At 39.8% G+C, this 25800-nt stretch overlaps 2 protein-coding genes across 7 annotated transcripts in view; one reads left to right on the top strand and one right to left on the bottom strand.

Annotated features, from left to right (window-relative positions):
• LOC136434367 (endosome/lysosome-associated apoptosis and autophagy regulator family member 2-like) overlaps positions 1-17629 on the bottom strand; it is a 44132-nt gene extending 26503 nt beyond the window's left edge. For 2 of the 5 annotated variants that reach the window (XM_066427153.1, XM_066427154.1), the window contains exons 1-17: positions 17491-17629; positions 16342-16525; positions 14912-15059; positions 14609-14698; positions 13733-13841; positions 12500-12569; positions 9807-9889; positions 8049-8137; positions 7191-7377; positions 6475-6579; positions 5302-5510; positions 4709-4776; positions 4187-4285; positions 3692-3781; positions 3134-3201; positions 2012-2075; positions 1439-1522 (exon numbers count right to left, since the gene is read on the bottom strand). In XM_066427153.1, coding sequence (XP_066283250.1) covers positions 1439-1522; positions 2012-2075; positions 3134-3201; positions 3692-3781; positions 4187-4285; positions 4709-4776; positions 5302-5510; positions 6475-6579; positions 7191-7377; positions 8049-8137; positions 9807-9889; positions 12500-12569; positions 13733-13841; positions 14609-14671 — 1388 coding nt within the window. In that variant the 5' untranslated portion in view covers positions 14672-14698; positions 14912-15059; positions 16342-16525; positions 17491-17629. Of the gene's footprint in view, positions 1-1438; positions 1523-2011; positions 2076-3133; positions 3202-3691; positions 3782-4186; positions 4286-4708; positions 4777-5301; positions 5511-6474; positions 6580-7190; positions 7378-8048; positions 8138-8843; positions 8927-9806; positions 9890-12499; positions 12570-13732; positions 13842-14608; positions 14699-14911; positions 15060-16341; positions 16526-17490 lie in introns of all 5 variants that reach the window. The other 3 variants (XM_066427150.1, XM_066427149.1, XM_066427152.1) reach the window with 2 other exon arrangements.
• Positions 17630-21138: 3509 nt separating this feature from the next.
• LOC136434370 (protein CFAP276-like) lies at positions 21139-25466 on the top strand. Of its 2 annotated transcripts, XM_066427157.1 has the most exons (6): positions 21139-21379; positions 22697-22813; positions 23264-23379; positions 23688-23809; positions 24250-24320; positions 24494-25466. In XM_066427157.1, exons 1-5 carry the CDS (start codon positions 21296-21298, stop codon positions 24318-24320), a joined length of 510 nt encoding a protein of 169 aa, XP_066283254.1. In that variant the 5' UTR covers positions 21139-21295; the 3' UTR covers positions 24494-25466. The 2 variants fall into 2 exon arrangements, with proteins under 2 accessions (XP_066283254.1, XP_066283253.1); XM_066427156.1 differs by having other exon boundaries at positions 24250-25466.
• Positions 25467-25800: the final 334 nt, after the last annotated feature.

The following is a 25800-nucleotide window of genomic DNA, read 5'->3' as shown; positions in this document are numbered from 1 at the left end:
CAGTGATGATTTCCCCCCACTTCCTCCGCCAACTGCTGCCCAGGACACACAACACTACTACCTATCCCTGAGAAAACATTAGCAGCTATTCTAAAAGACTAAAAGTTAGTTCAAAGCCTTCCCACACTGTTTGGTATTGAGGGATGGTACCCATTTCTCAGCCCTTGGACCACTACAACAGAAAGCTAGTTAACTCGAAGCACTGAGTGTTCAACACCCATTCTGAGCTTTTCTGATAAATGCTGCATGCTAAGCAGAGAAGCAGTTTAGTATATTATATGATTTTGCAATTTCCAAAAAGTCTTTGGTATAACTGGACCAAGGTTTGAAGCCCACAACCTTCCAAATGCAAAGTGAACACTCAAAGCACTAGGCTAATGGCACCAGTTGTCAAAAGACTAAAGAGTGATCCTTAAGACAAAGCAGGATCCTCAAAAGACTGATTGAACACAGAGAAAGGACAGCTAAAACTGTTCATGGCAGATTGGTTAAAACTTGTATATATCAACCCCATTATGGAAATACCTTAAATTACTTGGAACTAAATGGCCTATCAATAATGATCATGGATATCAATTTTGTTTGTACATTACACAACAATTACCTGCCAATATGTAAACCAGAGATGTGTCAAATGTTGCACACAGTGTGTAATCATGATCTGTGAAGACCATTGTACAGCTCAATGACAGTGATGTGTGGTCATAGTGTCTTACAGATTGTTTTGTGTGATATTATGAAATAGTCAGACTGTTCACAATTTTTTTCTCATAATGTAAATGTATGTATTTCACTATATATATTTCCATGTCAAATTTGTTTGTGAGATACATTTGTAGACAGACACAAATCTGGGATGTTCAAGTTCTAGTTATCTCATAGTTGGAATGCTAGCATCGACCGAGAGAGATGTACATGTCCCACTAAGTAAATGGATCATATTTACATAATCATATAGAGACTCTCAGTCAACTCCTGAAGGTCCATCTGTCAGACTCTTTTACAGAGTTGAAGCATTAGTATGTATAAAGTTTGACTTCCAATACACCTTGTCATATATACTCAAGTGATGTACATTTAACATTGAACTATACTGCATATAGTACACGTATAGTGTGTGTGAAGTATATGGCTATTACATAATGCTGTGCTAAGGTGTATTTTTTTTTAAATATGGTTTTGAAACATACAGGTTATGGGGTCTATGCTGACAAGTCATAATTTTGTGTCTTGGAATAAAAAATGTTTCTGGTTGCCCAGAAGACCCCTAGTCTGAGTCCACTGGCAGCATTGTGTGTGGGTTTGTGTGTGTGTGTGTGTTTCCCATTTCCCAAATGCTGAGTGCTAGGCAGAGAAAGCAGTATGTACCTTTTTTTAAGTCTTTGGTATGACTTGGTCGGGATCGTAATGGTTTAAGAAATAGACAATTGAAACTCACCCTTTCAGTGCACTCAGGTCAAACTTGTGCCCCTCCTCATCGGTGAAGGTGCAGTCACTGTAGCAGGCTGTTCTGTCCTCATTACTGAAAAATATTAATATCTGGTTAGGACACAGAGTTTCAAGAACTTCATTGCCATGAAAACGGGGGATTATGATAAAATTATTATGAAGCTACATATATCTGTTTATTTCTGAATCAGTAATTACAATGAGAACATAATTATGAAACAAGTAAAGCTACCAGGGGGCCCAAAATCAACCTTGGCCTTAATGTTTTCCCAAGCCTTACTTACATACCACATCACAATCCCTCCAGATATTCTTATTAGCTTTCCTGACCACAAATATGTGGATTCTGAAACACAAACGGACAGGCAGACATACACAAACCAATACCTCCACTTTCATGGTGGTAAATATTTAAAACGTACAATTCCAAAACAAACTCTTTCTGTCATGAAGAGGGTAAGATTGGAGGGGCCTTTTCCACTTGGAAGAGGCAAGAGCAGCCTAATACATTGAATTATCATCCTTCAGATAAAGTTAAGGATCCAGAAACAGCATGCCTTACCTGGTGGTTCCCTCACTGCAGGGCACACAGGGGCCGTCCGCAGCTCCAAAGTTCAGGTACGTTCCTACGGGTCAACAGGAACAAGTCAACCAACATAATTATAATGATAATACACTGCAGACGTCATCTTCTCTTCAGAATGACTGCTGCTCGGCCAAGTAATTTACCTCTCAGCATGCGAGATTTAAGAAAACTGGGCCGCCATGTTAAGTTCAAACGGCCTCCATTTTCATTTGGGAATTCCGGTTTAATTTGGGACTACATGTACCTCCCACATTTCAACAATCTTAAACCCAAATGGCTTATTATATCACATCTTGTAGGTAAAAATTAAGTTGAAAATATGTAGCAGTCATTGATGATCTCTTGGGGATTAACCCAATTCTGCAGGATTCTGAGCATTCTAGGAGCCAGAATTCTGAGAAATGGAGCCAGAATTTGGCAGAATTATAACTTCCAGCACTTATACCTTCCAACTTGGCGTTTTCTTCCTAATGAATCGACTTAATGTTTTCTTTCTGCACCTCCTGCATGCATGTAGATGAATTCTGAATTCTGGCTCTAGTCCGCAAAATTCTGGCTCTAGTCCGCAAAATTCTGGCTCTAGTCCGCAAAATTCTGGCTCTAGTCCGCAGAATTCTGGCTCTAGTCCGCAGAATTCTGACTCTAGTCCGCAGAATTCTGGCTCTAGTCCGCAGAATTCTGGCTCCAGTTCCTGGAATTCTGTCCAGAATTGGGCTAGTCCCCAGGAGGTCATCAATGGCTGCTACATATCTTTAACTTCATTTTTACTCACCAGATGTGATATTAAGCCATTTGGGTTCAAGATTGCTGAAATGTGGGAGGTAGTCCCAAATTAAACTGGAGGCTGTTTTCAGATCTAGAGCAAAGTGTTGTTTTATATAGAATTTCTTCAACGATGATTGAACTTAAGATTAAAGCTTTAGAAGTACATGTAAATGTAGACATCCTTCCAGAGAATGTTTTTTGCACTCGTTTCATGGCCTGATGGACAGCATGTTAAATGACTCGTCAGGTCTTTCCTGGCTTGGCAGTCCTGGCTACAGTAATAAACAGCTCTGTGATTTAAGTGCTAGAAATTTTAAAGTTAAACGTCTTTACCTCTGGGGCACTGCTCACATTTGTTGGTGTCTGGGTTGGCAAAGAACCCCTTCTCACATGGGATACACCTGTGGGAAACAACACAGTAAAAACTTACATTACAGTCATAGCTTACAAACCTATTGAAGGAGACAATGTTCCATTTAACAAAATGTTTGAAAAGTAGTTCATTGATAGATGACCTTCAAGGTCAAACAAACATTTTCTACTTAGGAGGAGATTTCAGCTCAAAATCAGCTGATTTTGATATGTTACAGAAATCTACATTGAATTTCTTGTAGTTTTGTGAAACTAAAACATGATAGGAAAATAATGAAACCTTAACCTTCTCCCTGCTGCCTAACTCTGAAATCAATAAAGAACCAGGTGCAAAACAACTACTTCAATGTGCTAAAGGTTAAAAGGTTGAAATAATAATAAAATGTCCTCTCACAAAATGAGCCTATTAGAATGTTTTCTACTCTCTAGAGCATGTCACAAAATCAAGTTTATGCCATCCAATATTCCAGCTACACCTACATGTAATATGGTCTTAGTTTAATTGTCCAGTAGACTCACCTTGCGTTCTTGCTACCCTGAGGACAGGCTGTGCAGGATGATGCTCCCCCATCCACCGTGTTGGTCACATTGATCATGTAGATACGGGCCCTGGAACAACATTATACAGTAACCATATAATTATTCACATTGATCATGTAAATATGAGCCCTGGAACAACATTATAAAGTAACCAATAGGCATACATAAAATTAATATGTATATTCACATGGATCAAAAAGATATGTAGATATGAGCCCTGAAAAGGGGAAAATACAACTTACAGTTACACAGAATATACCAGTCATACTGGGGACCTAAGCCCAAAGATGTGTTGGCACTGTGCATGCCGGCAACAAGTGCCTCACACAGATTTCCGTCTGAAACTCTGGACAACAGCGCTCTTTCTTCTCTCTTCTGGCATTTTACCTTAATCTACATGACTTATGTATGTTGTGCACTCAATCTTTTTCAAAGCACCCAAAAATGAATCTCAATTTTGAGCCCCCTGCTTACAGGTCTCCGGGGAAGTTCTGCTGGTTATCCCCGAACACCTCGTCTGTCTTCTGGAACGCCCAGGTGAAGGTCATGGCGTCCTGTGCTCCGATCACGAAACTGTCAAGGTCAAGAGCATGGAGGTTACATTATGCAGACTACAGGTGCCTGAAACTTCAAAAACTTCAGCCAATTTTAGTAAATATGTTATAGTATTGGAAAAAATAGTTAACCTCCTTGAAAATATGAAAGTCTTAATGAATGAAAGACCTTAAAGTTTATTGCACGTTTATGCTCTGATGAGCTAGGTATAGTTACAGTCACTGTGATAACAAAAACGTGATATCTAACTACATCTAAGGATTTAACCGCTATGTACAGGTTCAATTTCTTCTCACTTATTATGAAGTGTCCGGTAGCTAGGTCCCTTTGGGTTGATAGTTATGTAGACTTCTTATTACATTGTATATTGTGCTGTACCAAAACTGAATCATATCATATATCATCTATCCTTTTCATCAAAGATACACAGCAGAAGCTTACCTGTACTGCTGCTTGCTTTGTGCTCCGCTCCAACTTTCAATCACCTTGGTGCCCCGCCCCTCGATTTCCTAAGAAAGGAGACTCATGATCAGGATGGGGCCATGATATTTCGGGTTTCAGTAACAGTAGCAGTAGCAGGACAGGTTCAATACATTAAACTGCTAACATTGGAGTCAACATAAAAAAGACTCCTGGGGCATGATGTAATGTCCAGACTATGCACAGAAAAATAGAATCAAAGAATAGTTCAGTGTAATTACTGTAAATGCAGAAATGTCACCACGAACATTTGTGTCCAATACTGTAGCAGTATGTGGCTATAGTTAAAACCACCGCGAACACTCCTTTTTGCCTTAATGCGAAAAAAAACCATAATATGTATTCTTTTTTGTACCACTTCCGGTATACAAGTCCATGCAGAAAAGTAACACAAAAAACAAAAACAATAATAAATTCATGCACTTTATAAAAATTCTAGAGCGATTGGTCTGCTTCAAAACGCTCTACACTGAAACAAGGCACTAAGCATATTGTGTGCATGATTATCACAATCATTGGAGATATAAATGTATTTTCTAACGAAACATTCCCACCTGCATGAAGAAGAGCTGACAGCCAGAAGTACAGACGGTGTCAAACACGAAAGTGATGCGGCCAAACTCGCCGGGCGAGCCGGGGATCTGGTCACGATACCCCTCAGTCCGCAGCGCAAGCACGAGGTACGCGTCGTCGGCGTTCCCCACCCCAGAGTGGATGTGATCGGAGGCCAGCTCCCAACCCCGGGTGGACGCACAGCCACGGACTGGAGAGGGGAGGGGAGTTGAATCAGATTACAGACAAATGACAAATCTTACTGGACAAGAACTGGACTATAATAGGAGGTACAGCATGTGACATCTTTTACTATATAACAAAAAACAGACTATGAGACTAAATCTATCTTTACAAAAGAGTAATGTTTGTAGTATGGGATGAGAATGTGCTTTTACAATCATTTGAGGAATTTAAAACATTACATTATCCTATCAGGCATTCTTTATACAATGCCCTATTTGTACCATACAAAGGTGTCAAAACATGTCAAAATGTACTTGAATTTGCTATGTGACAGAAAGTAGTGTGGTTCAGCTGGTCAGCCGACAGCCATAAAATGGGGACGACCAATGACCCCTTATGGGACTGCATGTGCACCCAGTGCACCCAATTTTGGAGCTGTGCACCTAATTTTTTACTGTGGGTGCACCGGTGCACCCAAATAATTTTGTACGGTTTAATGTGTAAAGGTATCACTGCACACTAGTAGACAGCATATTCTTGACATCTACGTGTGAGAAAATAATAAAATCTTTGTTGTAGTACTTCTTTAATATTTTGATGTTAGAATTTGAGTTAATTTCGATTTTGAAAGCTTCAAAACTCTGTGACGAGATCGTGTGCCAAATGTGCATGAAGAGGAACAGTAAGTTGTGTCATTAGGATTTGCTTACAATAGTTACATTCTACTTTATTTTATGTGGTGCACCCAAAAATTTTTTGGTGCACCCAATTTTTTTAGGTTGGGTGCACCAGTGCACCTATTCCCAAAACTGAATTTCGAGCCCTGGACTGGGACATAGCTGGGATTACTGAAGGGAAGGGGAGGATCACTAACATTTGTGATGGCTATTAAGGGCTAGGGTTTAAGACATTCAAAAAACTTTAAAAAATATTACACAGACTGGGGCATGAGATCATTGAAATCCTGTTTGAGATAAGTTTTTACTCACCGTGCACACTGATACAGGTCATCTCCATGCTTGACGGCAGGCTGTTCCACCACTTGTACTGATGGCTGTAGTTTGGCTCCGTGCTGGGGGGGCAGTTCTGGCAAACTACGACAGTAGGAAGAACGTCATGATCAACTTAGCTTACAGAAGGTATCACTGCATACACTTTGTAGTTAAGTATACATCTCCGGACCGAGAGGTTGGGGGTTCGAATCCTGGCTGCTATTGCTCACCCAACATGCAGGCTACCGAAAAGGGTTGCAGTCTTTAGGACAGGACTTTAAGCTGTGGTCCACTGTTCATTGTACTTGTTGAAAAGAGCTGGCGGAATTTCCCCAGTACAATCAACCTGAAAAATATACTGTATATAGCGTCTGTATTCTCTGTCTTAACCAGAAGAATAGCTCTTCAGTGAGATAAACTGGTTCAAGATGATCAATTTCCCTTTGATTTCTAAAAACAACATATCACTCACATTGCTCTCCCTGTGAGTACTGGTTTGCAGGGCAGAAATCACAGACGGTGGCGGTCTGGTTGGGAAGGCCTTGATGTACTGACTTAACATTATTCTATTTGCTACATCACTGTACATCCATTCATCAAATAATTTTTTATTTTTTTTTATTTTTAAATTCAAATTTAATTTTAAAATTTTTTTTCTAAATAAATTTTTCTTTAAATAAATTTTTTTTAAATTCTTTTACAGCAACACTCACGTTGCTCTCCCTGTGAGTACTGGTTTGCTGGGCAGAAGTCGCAGACGGTGGCGGTCTCGTTAGGGAAGGCCATGCCGGGGTTACACGGCGGACACGGCTCCTTCGCGCCAGACGCGGGAAGCTTCACGGCACCGTTCACGTCGTCACGACAGATCTTTGGCTCGATCCACTTGTACATCAGCTGGGTCTGAGAGGGGAAGGAGAAATATATGTTTCGTAGTTATTTGCTTCATGGAAACCATGATGATATATTATTAAAATGGAATAACCTTTAAATTCGTACCAGAAGGCTAATTACAAGGGAACACACAGTAAGATATAATAATAAAAAGATGCCAAGTCTATAGATATATCATCCTCTGATGATTCTACATACAAGAGAATTAAGAATTGCATTGTGACTTATGACTGGTTTAAACACAATAACATCTTACATCATAATTAATACATTTTGTACATTTGTTTATTTGTTTATTTTGATTCATCACAAAGTGAAGGGGAGGGCAAAACAGGTGCTTGTGCACCTTTACAAGTTGCCCTCCCAAACAATACAATACATTCAAATATCTATACAGATTCTGAAAGAAAAATCATGAAATTACATCATCATACAAACAACATAGAACTAAATATACACTGAATAAATACAATGAATACAATAAAAGTGTCATGATGAATCTAGTGCGGTCTTGAGGCAACACATGAGCCACACCCACATGAAGTGGTCCAGGTTCATGGTGGTTGATTTATCTTAAACTCACAGTAGATTATGTCCCAAATTCTGCAATTACATGATTGTACAAGTTAGGTGTTACGGCTTCTTAATTATTTTTGTCAGATTGACAGTTACAGTTGTACCTTCTTGTCCTCATCACACGGCGTGTGTGTCTCAAAGTAGTCCTGTGTTTTACATGGCGGCATCGGGGTGCACTGGGAGGACCCGGCCTCTGTGAAGGAGGAAAAACAATCAGGGTCTTTTCAACGGACGTATCCACTTACTGTAAGTTATACATACATGTGGATCTCTTTGTTATTAGAAAAAAGTCAAAATCTGTGAATGTGTAGATGCCATCATAAAATGGAACTTTCAATGTAACTTCTGCTGTAATGATCCACATTATACATGTTGACTAAATAAAACAAGATGGATGGATGGATGGATGGATGGATGGATGGATGGATGGATGGATGGATGGATGGATGGATGGATGGATGGTGGATGGATAGATGGATGGTGGATGGATAGATGGATGGATTTGATTTGTTTTGTTTGTTTGTTTGTTCGTTTGAACCTTTGCTTATGGATGGATGGATGGATGGATGGATGGATGGATGGATGGATGGATGGATGGATGGATGGATGGATGGATGGATGGATGGTAGAAATGTATGGATAGATGGATGGATGGTGGATAATTATATAGAAATCTGATGGATATATGAAGGGATATGGATGAATAAACAAATGGATTGGAATCCTGTACAATAGCAACAATTCTCTTGGAGAGGACTAGGAGACCATAAAACCAGGTAACATAGTCAACATACTACATGTTAATCCATGAAATTGTAGACTTCCACATACAACAAACAAAATGAATAACAGATCTACAGCACACGGTAAGCCTGATGGTTAGTGAAGTTCCACAGTACCTGCGTACTCAGTAGCATTACAGGCTACACATTCAGCTGAGCCCTCATGCTCTGCATGCTGGTTACGAGGACATTTCGCACATCTGGAAAGGCGACGCACGACAAAACAAAACAAAACCCGGCTGTGTTACAGGAACGTATGGCAACACGCTACATGGCTCTCTTTGTAAGGGTTCACACAATCCCACTGACATTATGTCAATGAAGGTTAGGCATCCATAAGATACGCAAGGTAGCAGTTACTCAAGCAACTGCATTAGACTCTGGAAATGGTCAGATGTTTCAGGTAGCATCCAATACCATTCATTTAAGTGACACTGGCGAAAGGTAGTGTTATTACAATATAAACGTCTGTCAGTGAACATTTCCAAAATCTATCAACTTGTTTGAGCAACTGTTACCTTGTGCGCTGAAATAAGCTTCCGAATTCCTTTTTTCAAGCCTTTTTTTTTAAATCTCTGGCAACATTTCTGTACAGCCAGAATCAAGAATCATGACTTAGATGTATGTCAGAATGAAAAACAAACTTCTGGCATTTTGTGCAAAATTTCAGTGTGCATGTGTGAACCCCGTACAAGATAGAGCTAACATATAATGTAGAAGTTGTGATCAAGACAGGACCAGTCTGACACAGGTTGGCAAGGTGTGAGTTCGTAATTCAGTTGGGATTGCTGACATCACACCTGACGACAACTCATGATGTGTTCAGAGCGATTGGGTTAGAGAACTAAAGAAGACTGAATGATTCAGTTGAAAATTGTCAGTCACTGTGGTAAGTCCAATTTTTGAGTTAGAGAGAAGTTTAACATTTCCATACTATTGTAAACAGTATCGTCATCATCTTTCAGTTCTCACTGAGTTGGGCCGTCATTGTAAACAGTACGTAGCCTGTGTCAGACACTGCTGGGTCACAACTTCTACCACACCTTGTCACCACACCGGTTGTACGTTCGTCACGTTTACCTGCGAAGTGGTTTTTGGGACACTTTTGACAGTTCCTCTGACCAGGCTGGGGCTGGTGGTGGTTTTCCTCACACGCTTTACATCTGGAACAGTCGGCGGAAGCACAGCAGAGAGGCAGGACAGGACAGGACAGAACACGTTGATGAAAATTAGACATCCAGGTAATAAGATACATACGCCAAATAACATGCAGCTACTCAAGCAACTGGCCAGAACTCCAAATCTTATCCAGTAGCTTGAGTAACTCACTTACCGGTATATGGCGTATAGACAGACAGAATAGTTTCATCAGGTTGGTAAGTCACCGAATATAAAGACTCACTCTTTGTACACAACCAAGTGCTTTATTCAACCAGCATTTCATGATCAGTAATCATCTGACACATTCCTCAAGGCAATTCTGACTGGTGCACTTTGCACTTCAACTGATGATATATTTGGGACCGCATCTGTGAGCAGCCACACCAATAATAGCTGCAGTGCAAAGTGGACCAGTCAGAATTGCCCTGAGGAAGGTGACAGACCGTCATGGAAACATCGGCTGAATAAAATACTTGGTCTTGAGTCTTTTTATTCAGGACAGACGGACATGAGGAAGTGAAGACATCACAGCATTGATTGCAGCAATCACAAATAGCACTTAGCAAAACATGAAAGGAATGAGTATAGAGTGAAGAGTTTTTAACCTGCTTTCGGCGAGATACATGCATCTTTTTGGCAAACATTAACGTCAGCAAGTCCTGATACATCAGTAAATGTTGTATCTATCATTATATAATAATGCGGAGCTCAGGGATTGTAAGCAAAACATCTAAACGGGTGAAACAAGGAATTTCTTTACCAGACTTTCAGTAAAAAGAAGATTATTATATCAAATACATGCTAACAATTTGACGTCAGCAAGTCCTTGATAGACAATTTTTGATTTTCTTGTGTGTACAAGCAAACTGTATTATGCAACTTCTTGGCAACAATTGTGTCAATTTTCAACAAAAAAAAAATGAACCATTGAATACTTGACAAACACTCCAAATTGTTAGTAGAAATAGTGGCCACAGAAGCCACAGGTGCAGTCAGATCCAGTTTCACTCTTCTCATCTCAGATAACAGCCTCTAAGCTGTTTCCCCTTTACACTAGAATGCCAGGCTCTTTCAGTTGCCATCATTAAAGGAACTTGGAGGCATTATATCATGACCCTTTTAACCTACGTTTGGAAGGAGTGGCAATTGAAAGCTTACTCAGGAGAAATATTACACTCTCTAAAACCTAGTAAAAGGGCAAGGGAAATCTATCTTTAGATCAATTACAGTATATGATCAAGATAATACTCCGGATATTTTCAGCACTCAGTGCACAAATGTGCCTTGATGATATCAATATGTGATTTTTTTTAAATTCCTGCCTTGCCGATAGAACCACACAGCCAGCTATATCAACTTCTGTCATGACTTGAGACAAAATATCTTTTAACAGTTTTGTGACTGTTACTCATTGAAATTCAAATGAGTAACAGTCACAAAACTCTTTGATGATAATTTTGACGTAACTGTGCTTCTGCTATTATATGTTCATTACACAATAAATTTGATTAAGTTGAATTAAATTCAGTGAGAATTCCTGGAGGCACAGGCAGCTTGTCATTGTCTTAAGTTATCAAAATAGCAAACTACAAATCTAAATCTTTAATAATTCAGACATATTTACTTGTCATAGAGCTTTATTTGACTGGGGCACTAATAAGACTGTACATTTCTGGGAACCATAAGAAATGACTTATGTCATGACACATGTACAAAGTTAACTGCTGACTGTATACTCTTCTGGAGATTGAATATCATAATTATCGTAGAAGAAACAATGATGCAGTAGAGTATAGAGAAGCTGGCTACACAGTGCATTTAGGTGTTAAAATGCCAAGAGGTGCTTGAGTGGGGTTAGAGATAAGTACAAGGTGTGATAGATAAAAGTTGAGCCGGAGAGGAAGAGTACACCTGTAGGCACACCTGTAAGCACACCTGAGAACACACCTGTCCACCACCAGCACCCACCTGGCACCTGGGACTCAAACCACCACAACTACAGGCCTCACCAATATCATTCAATGTAGCTTTGGAGATTCTTTTTTTAAAATTTGTTTCAAGAAAAAGAAAGTAGCCAAAACGTTCCCACACCCATTACCACCTTTCTGTCTACAATGCCTGAAGTATGTGCCATATAGTCAGACAAAACATGAAATCTTAACACCAAAACAAGGTTAGTGACTACTCGAACAAACATGTCTAAACAGAGTGTTATATTTTACAACACCACGGTGCTATGTCTACAATGAGAAATACAAACATGACACTAGCTTCTCTACACATATAAACATGCCCAGGTGGTTATACAAACATGGCATTATGTTGGAACCAACTTGAATCACTTAGTCTAACATTTCAACTAAAAAAAAAGAATGTAAAATGTTTGATGAAAAAAAAATTACAGCCCGTATACTGTCCTCAATGGCCTCTATCTGGTGTAAATTCTACATTTTGATATAACATTTTTAACTTAAAAGTTAACAAGGAGGTTGTACTACTAATCACCAAACAATTTTGGCCTAGCGTTAACTGTAAGGGTTCAGTTCGTAACTGACTGTTACAGTGTCACTGATAAATTATTAGTTAAGGACTAAACAGTGTGTGTTACTCACTCAGACTGCCCAGGCTGGTCGGTGTAAGTTCCAGGTGGACACTTGGTGCACTCTGACGTGTACGCAACTCCTGCAAACAGGTTAAACAGGACATCTGTGTTATGTCTTTGTCGCAAAATAGAAGACCCTTCTATGTTATGTGTTGGTCAAGAAAGCAACAACATGATAGCATAACTACAGCGCTTGCTACAAGAACTAGAGTTCAAATTCAATACAACCTGCATGCAAAGGTAATCAACTGATGATCTTAAAAAATGCATCTTACGAAACCAATGTACTGTACATCATGTATCAAACCTTTCTTACAAAATTATTTATGAGCTCATACTTTATTTGATCATACTTTATTAGCTCCTATTACTAAAAAACAACAAAACAAATTTCACTACTGGTAACCATTGTAATTAGGTTTTTTTTTTAATCAATTCGTAAGAGCCTGATGTTGCCATCTATTTACGAAGAAAGGCGGCTCAATTGTTACTGTATATCTTCTTTATGAGAATACATTCTATTTTTAGTTGAAATGACAACCCAATGCCGAAACCAAAATGTAAAAAACAATCCTGCCCCAAATGTTTTGGAAGAGCCTTGATAGTTCACCTATTAGTGCTCCTGGTTGCCAGGGGAGGAATAAGACACAGTGTGAGAACTCACAGCCGGTTACAATAAAATTACTCATTAAACATTCAATATCAAATACCAGCCTGACACAATGAAATGTGTGGCTAAGGCCACACCAATGTAATTCCTTGGTTAACGGACTTTTATTTTCCAAAAAAAAAAAAAATTAAAAAAAAATCAGCCTTCTGTAAGTTTTCATGATTTTTTTTTCTAAATTTTTTTTGGGGGGGGGAAATAAAAATCTGTTATTAAACCAAGAAATTAAATTGGTGTGGCCTAATTCTCATCCATTATGTACAGAAACATGCAAGGTATTTTTCATAAATTTTCTAGCATCTCGGCAGGCCCTTCATGCATTCCTTTTCCATGACATTTACTGTTAACAACTCGGGTATACAAGTAAAGCTGTGCATTCTATACATTCAAGTTACCATCTCCAAATTGACCATGCTGCCCATGCAGCATTTCATATCATCCCCTGTATGCATCATACGCACTTCAAATCATGAACTAGCTTACATTGTTTGCAATTTTCTGACAAAACTTTGCAAAACATTTCCACATGACACACTATCAATACACAATGTACAATCATACGAAAGAGCTCTGTACCTTCAATGGTTATTTTCTTGATGAAGACTGGCTTGGGTTTCCGTTCGTTGCCAAACGACAGGCCGGTGGTTTTCCAGTAGATCACATTGTTACCCGAGGTCAGGTCAATCTGGGGGATAAAGACACATTTTATTCAGTATTCATTATCAAATCACTTGTTTATGTAAAAGGTATTCTATATTGTAATGTCTTATGGTTGATTGTACTCATGTATTTTATCTTATGTGGCTCTCCAAGCATGGATGAATAAAGGATGGAAAAGGAAAGGAATGAAAGAATGAATAAATAAATGCAGGAGCAAGGGAAGGAATAACATATGATGATACAATCATGACTTGTATATTGTATGTCACTTGTCCTGGCATGGAGCAACCTTTCTATTGAAAAGATTTTGTTAGAACTTCTTACAAGTTCAAAATCTACTTGTCCAAACAAAATTTTACTCAAACTATCCTTTACATTTTGTGTTCCTCTTCCCATGGAATCATCAGGATTTTTGTCTCAGATGTTACAAAAGACGGTTAATTATCTGACTTTTACATGTTGATAAAGTTATTAGGACTCAAGGTCAAATGACTGTGTGTCCCTGTTATATTGTATATGACCCTTTACCTCTTCCCTCGTGACCTCAATGAAAAGCAGCCTGCATGCCGATTTGAGCTTATCATGAATAAACAAAGGTCAAGCAAACAAACAAACACATCTTCTTCACTCTACTGTGTTCCCCTCCCAATGTACTTAATATATATCAGGATCTTCAATTTACAGTAGTAAACTGGGCAGGTTTGTCACATATTCTTCACTCTACTGTGTTCCCCTCCCAATGGACTTATCAGGATCTTCAATTTACAGCAGTAAACTGGGCAGGTTTCTCACCGACTCCTCCTTCCACTTGCCCTCCTCTGTCGTGTCGGGCCATTTGTTGGTGTCTGAGTCCATCACGGTCTGGCACTGCTCGTTCTGGACCTGTACAACCGTATTAAGGAAAGGGGTTTGAAAACTTGAATTGAAATCCACTGGAATCATGATGTGGCACCGTGTGGTAGGGGCATGCCCCGGTGTGCGATGGTCCAAACCTTACAGTCTGGTCCGGGTTGATATCTTGAAAAGGTGATAGTTCACCTGTTATGTCAATCCTTCCACAAATGTGGTAAATCTAAATAAATAAATGACACTTACGTAGACGTGGAAGATTGTGTTGTCGTCGATGTACTGGTACGTGAAGGTGACCTTCCCGGCCTTCTTCAGGTTGGCGGCGTACACCAGCGTGGTGGTGCAGTCTCCGCTTCCAGACGCGATGAAGTCACCCTTAGGCTCCCACGTCACTCTGGAATATAGAGAAATAAATGATGCCATCTTTAGTAGCGTAGGGGTGTCCCTGTGGTATTGTGGTCTGCGCTTCTGGTACTTGCCACATCTGGTTCAAATTACTTGGAGCAGAAGGCCCGGGTTCAAGCCCCGGGTTAGTACACTTCTGGACAAGAGGCGCATTGAGTCATACCAAAGACTTTATAAAAATGGTACATACTTCTGAAACAGTATGGAAGTTAAACACACTCCACTGCCAGTGGACTAGCCCCCTGCTGCAGTGATTGCACCACAGTGTGGCCCAGGGCTATGAAAAGGGGATGGGCACCGCCCTATACATCAACTATATTGTGGGAAGATTTTAACTACCTTTTAGTAGCGTGCATACTTAGTAGTTCACCAGTGGTTAGTGACCCGACCTCTTGACCTAGAAGCTGTGAGTTTGAATCCCGGCTGTGTTGCTCAACCAACATGCTCTACTGGAGAGGCTTGCAGTAGCCTGAGTACCATCCTCCGTAGTGACCGCTGGCTCAATGCTTGTCGCTTGCTAACCACGGAAGCGACAAGCATTGTGCAACTGGTCACTACGGAGGATGGTACTCAGGCTAGGGTTGCAGGCCATAGGACGGGACATTAAGCCATGGTCCAATGCTCATTGTGCTTGTTGTACTTTATTTGATGTATTGCTTGACAAATGTTTAAAATTTTGAAGTGAGCTATTATGCATGAAATTAACGATTGAAGTTCTCAAGAGAGACAGTAGAGTTTGTCATTTATAGTGAATAATCCTTTCCTCTCCAAAATATCTAGATATACAAAATTTTGACTATCGTCGAGCCATGACTAGACTAAGGATCAGTGATCATCCATTGCAAATTGAAGTTGGTACGTACAACCAGACTCCACCAAATAAGAGAATGTGTACTTTCTGTGACAATTATTGTATAAAAGATGAAATACATTTTATCTTAGAATGCTCATTATACGTAGACATGCGCAGATCCCTTGTAAGTCCCATACAACTAGACAAGAAATATACGCATCTTAAAGATGACGAGCTATTCACATGTATCATGTCATCTAAAAATTACGATATAATTGTAAAAATGGAAAAATGTGAATTCGTGTACAAATGTTTCAAGAAGAGAGAAGAGACTCTGTAGATTTAGATGGAATATAGCACAATGTTCCTTTTCTTTTACTTCATGTTACCTAATGCATTTAGCCCATGTTGGGTAAAATTATTTTTTTGCACCTGAAATTTTAGGCTGAGTGTTAGACTAATGCAAAGGATATCTTACTCTGAACAGTTGGTTTGGCTTGAGTAGCTGTAGTCTCCGATCTCGGCAGTGGTGGTGAACCCCCCCGGGAGAGCCTCCCAGTGGTCGAACAGCACCCCCCCTCCCAGGGAGTAGCTGCCAGGGGGGCACCGCTGACACGCCTGCTGGTCGATGTTGAAGAACTCTCCAGATCCACAGGAAAATGCTGGGGATGTATGAAATATAACATATTATATGTCGGTGAATATACTTTCTCTCCGGATTCATAGGAAAACGCTGGGGAAAGTATGAAATATAACATTAACGATATGTTGGTGAATAGTTTCTCTCCAGATCCACAGGAAAACGCTGGGAATGTATGAAATATAACATTAACGATATGTCGGTGAATAGATTCTCTCCAAATCCACAGGAAAACGCTGGGGAATGCATAAAATATAACATTAACAACAGTTTCATGAATAGTTTCATCAGATTGGCACTAGTAAGTCACAGTGATGTCTGTTGTCGCTCACCCGACATTCACACTACTGGAAAGGGTCACAGTCCTTGGTATGGGACGTTAAGCTGTGGCCCACGAGTACTGTTCATTGTGCTTGTCGAAAAGAGCTAGGGGAATTTCCCTGCTACAATAAACATGTTAAAACCACATATACATAAAATGTTTGTTATATTGCGACAATCCTGTATGAATTTATATATGTTTGTTGCATATGTTGTATATTTTCAATAAAGCGTTAAAAAAATTAAAAAATAAAAAATAAACATGTTACTGGTAGTCACTGAAACGTTGGCTTTGATACAAACCAGTCGTTGTGTGAAAAGAACTTTGTTATCAACGGTTGTAAATGTTTACAAAACACTGCAGTTCTGTGCTTCAAACTTAAGCCTGTCACACATTCAGGACCTTCCACCACTTTCTTCTGACCACTCCCCAACCAACAAAAATGCTGGAAAATATTCTAAAAACTTCAGAGTACAAAACACAGTAGGAACAAAACAAAGCTACTAGTACTTAGGTTATTTTGGGTCTCCCATTATTCACAACGAATGAGCATGAGAGTCTCTAACCCACCCCCCTCAATATTTTCTAACAGCTCTGTTTTCTTAACAGGTTATTCAATGAAATTAAAAGTGCTTCAAAGTTGTGAAAATAGCTTCAAGACTTACAGCACTCCTTGCCCCGTCTGGGTGTGTCCGCAGGTGGGGGTCCTGTACACGTATTCCCCACATTAGGCACAAGGACTCTCCACCGGCCCCCACTGCTGTCACATTCCGTGTACTCATAGTGGAAGTCAGTCTACACAAACACAAACAGTGGCGGTTAGTTAGTACATGTACACGTGTTCCCCACATTAGGCACCAGCACTCTCCACCGGCCCCCACTGCTGTCACACTCCGTGTACTCATAGTGGAAGTCAGTCTGGGGAAACACAGTGTGGGTTAGTAACAAGGCAGGGCTCGAAATACATATTTGGAAATAGGTGCACTGATGCACCCAACCCATAAAATTAGGTGCACAGAATGAATTTTGGGTGCACCACATAAGATAAAGTTGAGTGTCAGCAAAATATAATTTCAAAGTTTACGCTACTGCCTCTCTTAATAACTTTGAAATCTGTAATTCTAAGTACGTAAATACATAAAATAAAGTAAAACAAATGGTTGTATTGCCTTTTCTGATACTTACATTTCAATAATATTCTGTATACTAGTGTACAATAGTACTTTTACCCTATACGGCTATTGCCTACAAAAATATCTAGATGCACTGGTGCACCCACAGTCAAAAATTAGGTGCACAGCTCCAATTTTGGGTGTACAAGGGTGCACATACACCCACTATTTCGAGCCCTGGTGTGGGTTAGTAACAAGGGCATGTCTTACAACAGTTCTAGTTGTGTCTTCAACCGTTTTATGTCAAAACATCACCGATTTAAGGTCTCTATAACTTATATATAGTATGACTAAATAAGGACATTTTCCATGCTAAAATAAGGAAGATTTTCTGCTAAGGATGGCTGGCTGTTGTCACAAGCTGATGACGGTACATCGCGGTTGTCTCTACTAGCTTAATTTTTTTTCTGTCCCACTCAATGTTCGGTGGCCCATGTTCATGCTGCTTACTAAATCTGTAATTTTCAGCTGGCAAAAGTACAATTTTCATTAATTTCATGTCAATGACGTCATGAATTTTTCTTTACAGACGGCGTGAAATTTTTTTCTGTCCCAAAAACTGAAGAAGCAAATTTCCGTCCCGGGACGGGTCCTGGAGACAGCCCTGCAGTGCATACATTGTATTACATAACACTGAGCGTCAACAAAGAGAACAAAAGCACTCAGATTGAGCTGATAGACCTTTGCAATACTAGTATGACATTTTACATTTTTAGATGCTTAATGAAGCATCACACTTGAAAGATTGATTCCTATTATGACTGATTCATGAACTGAAAAGGGTGCTCAGTACTCAGGGCTCGAAATACTGGGTGCATGTGCACCCAGTGCACCCAATTTTGGAGCTGTGCACCTAATTTTTTACTGTGGGTGCACTGGTGCACCCAAATATTTTCGAACGGTTTAATGTGTAAAGGTATCACTGCACACTAGTAGACAGCATATTCTTGACATCTAAGTGTAAGAAAATGATAAAATCTTTGTTGTAGTACATGTTTAAGATTTTGGATGTTAGAATTTGAGTTAATTTTGATTTTGAAAGCTTCAAAACTGTGTGCCGAGATCACGTGCCAAACGCGCATGAAGAGGAACAGTAAGGTTTGTCATTAGATTTTGCTTACAATAGTTACATTCTATTTTATGTGGTGCACCCAAAAATTTTTTGGTGCACCCAATTTTTTAGGTTGGGTGCACCAGTGCACCTATTCCCAAAACTGAATTTCGAGCCCTGTCACTACTACTCCCACTCACAGTCAGTACAATACAAGTAGGCTTGCTGATACCCAAATCCTATCAAAAGCCATACTTGATTAGTAACAGCATGGCCTTAGGGCATCTAGCCTAGGTATCTATTCATTTTTGTTTCTACATTGTAACTTTTGGTGTTAAAGTCTTGCTTTTGGCCTACATAAATATAGTACAAGTTATGATGACATGATAATGGAATTTTATTCAGTAATACGTGAACCTTGCCTAATTTGCGTCACAAGATGTCTGGAAACCTAATTACTGACACCGGTCCAACCAGTTTGGACGTGCAGCACTATTCACAGCCTGGGACTTGTGTTAAGTCATGAGGGACACGTGGACAGCTACAGCTAATTTGTTAAGTTTGTTACCGGTAAGTTGAATTAAAAGACTGTTTCTCTATAATGCTGATATATCTGCCCATCACCATACATGAAAAACACACTCAAGCTTCTGAGCCCTACTCTGTATGCTCACTTGCTTATGTCGAGCCTTTAATTATTACAATCTGTATCATAACTATCATCACTTTTTTTCCCAAGGCAAGCAAGGACTGACAAACTACCCTGAAAGAAAAATAGCCAGTTGACATTTTTCTTTACATAACCTAGTAATCTTTCCTAAACAAACCAACATGCCACGGGCACCATAGAAACGTAACCTCGTATACATAGGGGTTATTATGGCCAGCTGAGCCAAACCCCATGTGTACAGATCTAGATACAGAGCTCAGTAATGCAAAAGCTACATTTGTAGAAGCACACAAAGAATCGTAATTTTGGCACATTTCTAATCAAAGGTAAACCAGAAAGATTTTATCTTCATATTTACTTCAAGAGACTGAAGCAGATTTCTGTTGTAGATAAATTATCATATTTTTAGTTTCTAAAAAGTCATTCTATTATTGGAAGCCTTACATTTAGAATATCTACAAGAGGTAAGGCGTTTCATATATCCTTTGGAAGCAGCTGTTTGGAAGAGAATACTTTCTTTCATGGTATGACATATTTGATTGGGCTATCACTCTTTTGATTGCTGACATGTCTGCCTTTATATTAAACTTCCCTAGGCTATATAAAACAGCCTTTTCAGTGTTACTGGTGCAGTGTGTTTTGGGGTACTTAAAAGCACAGTCACACATTTAAGTTTGTTTTCTCGTTCTTTAACCATGCATCGACTTGACAAAACAGGCATCGTTATACTTTGACAATCAGAATATAACGTCAATGGACAATACCGGTGTGTTTACAATGTCGCACAGCTGTGCTGAAGCTACGTGCGTACGGAATCACTTGTCACACCAGCACCGGCGCGTATCAGGGGTACTTACGGCTGAACATGTGTCCCCGGCTGCCGGCTGTGGCGGCGGCTGTGTAGGCTGTGGTGGCTGCGGGTCGGGTGGGACTTGTGTCCCGGTCCCGCCCTGTCCGTGTACGGCCGGCCCTGCCGACAACATCAGCACCACCAGTACAACCACCTGGCACCGACTCATGTTGGCTCCTTCTTCCGCGAAATGTCCGTCTACTCCCCGGGATTCGTGACTCGCGATGAGGCTGGAAAAACTAGCTAATCTGTGGGGGAAACGGCCCTCCTACTGCAAGCTGCCGAACCAACAACCTTTACCGTTTATCTGGAGCAAATTACGGGTTTACCAGCCCAACATATGGGGAAGAAACATCAAATTTGGGGCTGACACCTTATTTTTTCGGTCCCTCACCCACTGCGTCGTACTCCTCCCCACAATGCACCGCGTTTGGCAACCTTTGACCCACCTGTTCGATGGCACGAAGTCTCGTGAAGCGAAATCTCGCGAGAGTTGGTCAACCACCTGTTCGGTCTCGTGGATTATCGCGAGACTTGGTCAACGATTACCCACCGTGCTGTGCGCGGTTGCCATGGTGCTAGGCAACACTCAGATAGGCTTTCCCCCAGCTGTAAGGTTGTTCCAACACAGTAACGTGGCAACCTCGGAGAAAGCGAGTTGTGTCTAGATCCGCGGGACGATTCTTACGATTTCTAGGCTGAATCGTGGCTCGAGTAGACCTTCAAGATGACGATGACCTCCAAGAGAGACCCTTACCCCTTCCCCAAGCTGGAGAGCGACGATAATTTTGTGGGAGCGAGGCAAAGCCAGGTGAGTTACAGTACATATAAACATAAGTATGGAATCTGGCATAATTCTTTCATTTCTACTGAAGCAATGCTCATTTGGCAAATGAAAACATGTAGGAATGTTCTAGAACTGTTCAGAAAACGATGGATTATGCACACAAAAAGTACAAGAGGCTCTTGAAATAAATACGAGCTCTTATACATGCAGCCATACTTCAGTAGGCACTACACAATGCTCCTCTGTTTCTGGAAAAGCCTTTTGATCGATTTTTGCCGTGTCTCAATGTTTCTAAATTATAAATGTAAACTCTATATGCAATAACCTATAGATTATTTACTACTTATGAGCAAAGCCAGTCCAAAAAGCAGTTTCTAGCACGGTAATCTATATCTACTAATCTAGTACCTTGAAAAATACCTATCTATCAACTTAATCAAGTCGCTCAAATCATGTTGAGCCCCTAGCTTTTAAATAAACGCCCTTATGCAAATGCTGTTCCCAGCGCAACACAATGTTTACCGTGTGAAAATTCCCAGTTTACATGAAAACAGCGCCTTTTCTTCTCGCCCGATAGCTTACAGGACTTCCGTACCGTCAACATGGTTTTAGGAGTGACTGCTGAAAAGCTTGAAGTGTAAAACGACACCCGCGCGATGTTGACAAAACATCTGGAAACGCGGGGGCACTTTGAATTTGGGAAACCATTAGCCGAATCAACCTCCTTGGCCGAATCTTTAGCACGCCCCTTCAGAACCAAACTTTTTTTTAAATTCTTAAAGGATATACAGCTTATTTTTCATTTTTCTACATGTAAATTATAGGGCCACTTACCTATCATATCAAGCGTGCAACAGTAGAATACAAACAAAAACCCTGGCATCCAAAGGACCACCCCTATATCATGCTACGTTTTATTTCTATGTGAGTGATAGATATGTTAGGTTTTGTCTTAAGAAAGGTTTTTTTAGGGATTGTCAAGTTCTGCCACTCTACAAGCAGAGGTTGTTTGTGAAGATTGCGACCCTCTTATCATATGCCACGTTTTCTGACATTGATAAAACGGGCCATATGATAAGAAGGTCACAATCTCAACCAACCTCTGCTTGTATTGTACATTTCCGCTGTCTTTCTGTTGCCCTAAGCGATGTGTCTAGATTCTCTATTGTTGTTGTTGCTATTTACCGGCTTGTAGTGCCAAGTGGCACATGGGTCGCCGAGTTTCGTTGCTGTTTCTGTACAAGGGTATATTTTCTACAGGGATGGGTCGCTAGATCTTCTAATATTACTACGAAATAAAGTATGAATGATTAATTCTTGTCTCCCTCCTCTATCTCCCAGATGCCGCCCTACTCCGTCCCTCCCCACATATCCCAGTCCCAGGACCCATGGAACAGACTCAACCACAAGGCTACACTGTCCAGCCAGCGCAGAGAGGCGCACTACTACGACCCACAGGTGGGAACATGTTTGGTTTTGTATCATATAAACTATGAAAAATCATCTGTCCTTAAGTGTATAGGCATGCCAGCATTCATGCCTGCGGTTGATTGATTGATACAACTTATGTCTTTGAAATCCAAGTACATAGTGTAACGTTAATAAAGCGGAAAATAAAAGGTGATCAGCTTGCAAAAGTGTTAGGATAAATATTCAGATCAAGTTTCATCCCAAAGGCATCACAACACATGCATGGGATAACTTCTGACTTGCGGTGACTTCTTTCTTTTTTATATTTGTTGCCCAGACCTTGAAACAAGTCATGTTTTGCTTGATTCTCAATCTAGCACCAGCTTTGTTTTGTCATTAAAGCTAACATTTTCGTTAGTCTGAAAAAAAAAATTAGATTCACTTGTGGCTGTGTAGCATTTCCCCCAGTAAATGAATGTCAAATGTTGATGTTTGCAGGCCCCCAGTGACAGCCTAGACTTTGTGTTGAAGTCCACATACGACCATCACGACCGGTTCCTGTACGACAAGCCTAAAACTCTGACACAGCCAGAGACCACCGGTCTACCACACGGGTAAGAACAAAATATTTACATTAAACTTTATCTTTAAACATCATTAATTTTACCTTTCCCATTCTTACAAACTTGCGTCTCTGTTTCAGATCACATTAAATCTTGTATTTTAGGATCTTAATCTTACATGTTTTTCAAATGAAAAGCAAGAATGAAGATAGAAATGGTCAAAATGTTTGCAAGGTTTGCAGCCTTCTTAGCATGCATCAGCTCTATACACTTATCTTCCAATGTGCTACAATAAGTCTCTTCTTCATTTAAGATATAACAAGACTCTACTGACATTGCATGCAAACTTTTTGTTCCAGCCGGATCTTGAAAAACCGCATCAAGTATGTGCCACCCCCATTTGACCCAATGGACCCACCCCTGAGGGTGTGTGATGCAGACAAAAAGGAGCCAGTCCACAGTAACAAGGGGGGTGCTATCGGTGAGTGGTCCCTCAAGTTTTATCTTCTACATTTTAGACTTGAAAAAAAAATCAATGGAAATTTTCCCCACAAGCAAATTTTCAAAGTTATGTATTCATATGATCATATACATTATGGAGGATTCTATATGACTTTTGTGATGTGGAAATGTACATCTGCCACATGTATTACATTTGTTAGTAAGTTCAGATGAAGCATGGATATTTTGTTAGTTGATGCATTACACAAATGCACAGGTATGAAGGTGAAAAAAAGTTTAACCATGTTGGGGGGTCCTGTCCATTGTGCTGAAATCAAAGATTTTACTTATGTTCTGTCTAATGCCAACAGTGTGTGACATTGCCAATCTCAAAACTCTTCTATTTCCTTTGTTGCTTCTTAGTCCATTTGTTTTCTTTTGATTGATACTTACACATTTCAATTCTTTGTTATTTTCCAGAGAGCCACCACAGTGCTGCAACAAACCAAGGATACTCTAGAAAGCACGACGGCGGATTTTACACCATTTAGGTCTGACAATTACTAGAAATACCAAATACCACTTCAACTGAATCATACAAACCACATATTATACTTCTCAAAGTAGGATTTTACCTACCATTGTATAAAAGGCTGTCAACTGTATATAAGTGTTATTGAGAGGATATTGCCTATAGCACGACGGCGAATTTTACACCATTTAGGTCAAAGAAACTACTAGAAATACCAAATGCCACTTCAACTGAATCATACAAACCACATATTGTACTTCACGAAGTAGGATTTTACCTACCATCGTACAAAAGGCTGTCAACTGTATATAAGTGTTATTGATATGTTTTGCCAATAGCATCAGAGTAGCCCTAGTGGTAGAGGGATAATGCAGAGTTGCCATTGACAAATTATGCTGCACAGATACTCAAGTGAACAGACATCATGGAAAAGAATACATTCAAAGCTATTTATCAAAGAATTCTGTCGTTTAAAGACACTCTATGTAATATTGCTTGCAGATAAACATCCACTATGTACAAAAATATAGGTGACATATTTTTGGGAAAAGTTGACCTTTTGTCTGAACATCTTTTTTTTTTTTTAAACTGAAGCATGGGCATGTAACATTTTGAATTTAGGTTGATCTTACAGACAGGACGTTAAAACTTTAAGACATTTGTCGCTGAGATACATATAGGATACATCTCTCTTGTCAAGTGCCACAGGCAATATGCTGCTGTCATGCCTACTAGACAATTGTTAGGGGATAAAAACAGTTCCCAAATATGTACCTCAGAAGTGACGACTATCAATGAAGAACGTCCAATTGTAATTAAACAATGGCATGATGCACTTACCTAACTGTATTATGTGGCATGTTTTTCTCTTTTTAGCACAATAATCCACAGTATTCATGAAAAGAACCAGCACAGTGTTGTGATGCTAGTGTGCCATTGTCGACTTTCCACCCAATATGCACAGTGTGTAAACACTACTTAATTCTACCTGATAACAGCCATTTACAGGCATATACAGTTACCTTTCAACACCATGTCCAACAAATGTATTTCAAGACATCTGTATGAAAAATTAATGTTAACATGACTGGGGTTTAAGCTGGCATTTTGAAATGCTGAAGGATTTTGTACATTATGCACTATTAAACATGGTTGCTACTAACAAGCTGTGATGCTTTATTTTGTAAAAGTTTAATTACATTCAGCGTTTCTGTCGTTCACATTTTTCATTGCACCAGTTCTTAACAAGACATGGTAGCAACACACTGAAGTAAATAGACTTATTTTCATACCGCCACCAAACAAAAGTCAAGCCGTAACTAAAGCAGGCCAAGCAAAGCATTCGAATTATACAACTACAGTATGAGAGCTATAAAATGTTTTCCAGTCCATTGAAACTGATAGGGTGATGTAAATTAGTTATCAGTATCTATATATAAGGTATCAAATACAGTATATAACAATCGGATATAAACGCATGTATTGTCTGTGCCCGATTG

The sequence above is a fragment of the Branchiostoma lanceolatum genome, chromosome 5 (genome assembly GCF_035083965.1).
Source record: "Branchiostoma lanceolatum isolate klBraLanc5 chromosome 5, klBraLanc5.hap2, whole genome shotgun sequence".
NCBI classification, from domain to species: domain Eukaryota; kingdom Metazoa; phylum Chordata; class Leptocardii; order Amphioxiformes; family Branchiostomatidae; genus Branchiostoma; species Branchiostoma lanceolatum.
Note: the sequence above shows the minus strand (reverse complement) of the source record. Positions and strands in the feature narration are given on the sequence as shown.

Coding starts and splice junctions, on each gene's coding strand:
- LOC136434370 (XM_066427157.1), top strand. CDS start 21,296: ATGACGATGACCTCCAAGAGAGACCCTTACCCCTTCCCCAAGCTGGAG. Junction 21,380..22,696: donor TGGGAGCGAGGCAAAGCCAG/GTGAGTTACAGT, acceptor TCTATCTCCCAG/ATGCCGCCCTACTCCGTCCC. Junction 23,380..23,687: donor ACCACCGGTCTACCACACGG/GTAAGAACAAAA, acceptor TTTTTGTTCCAG/CCGGATCTTGAAAAACCGCA.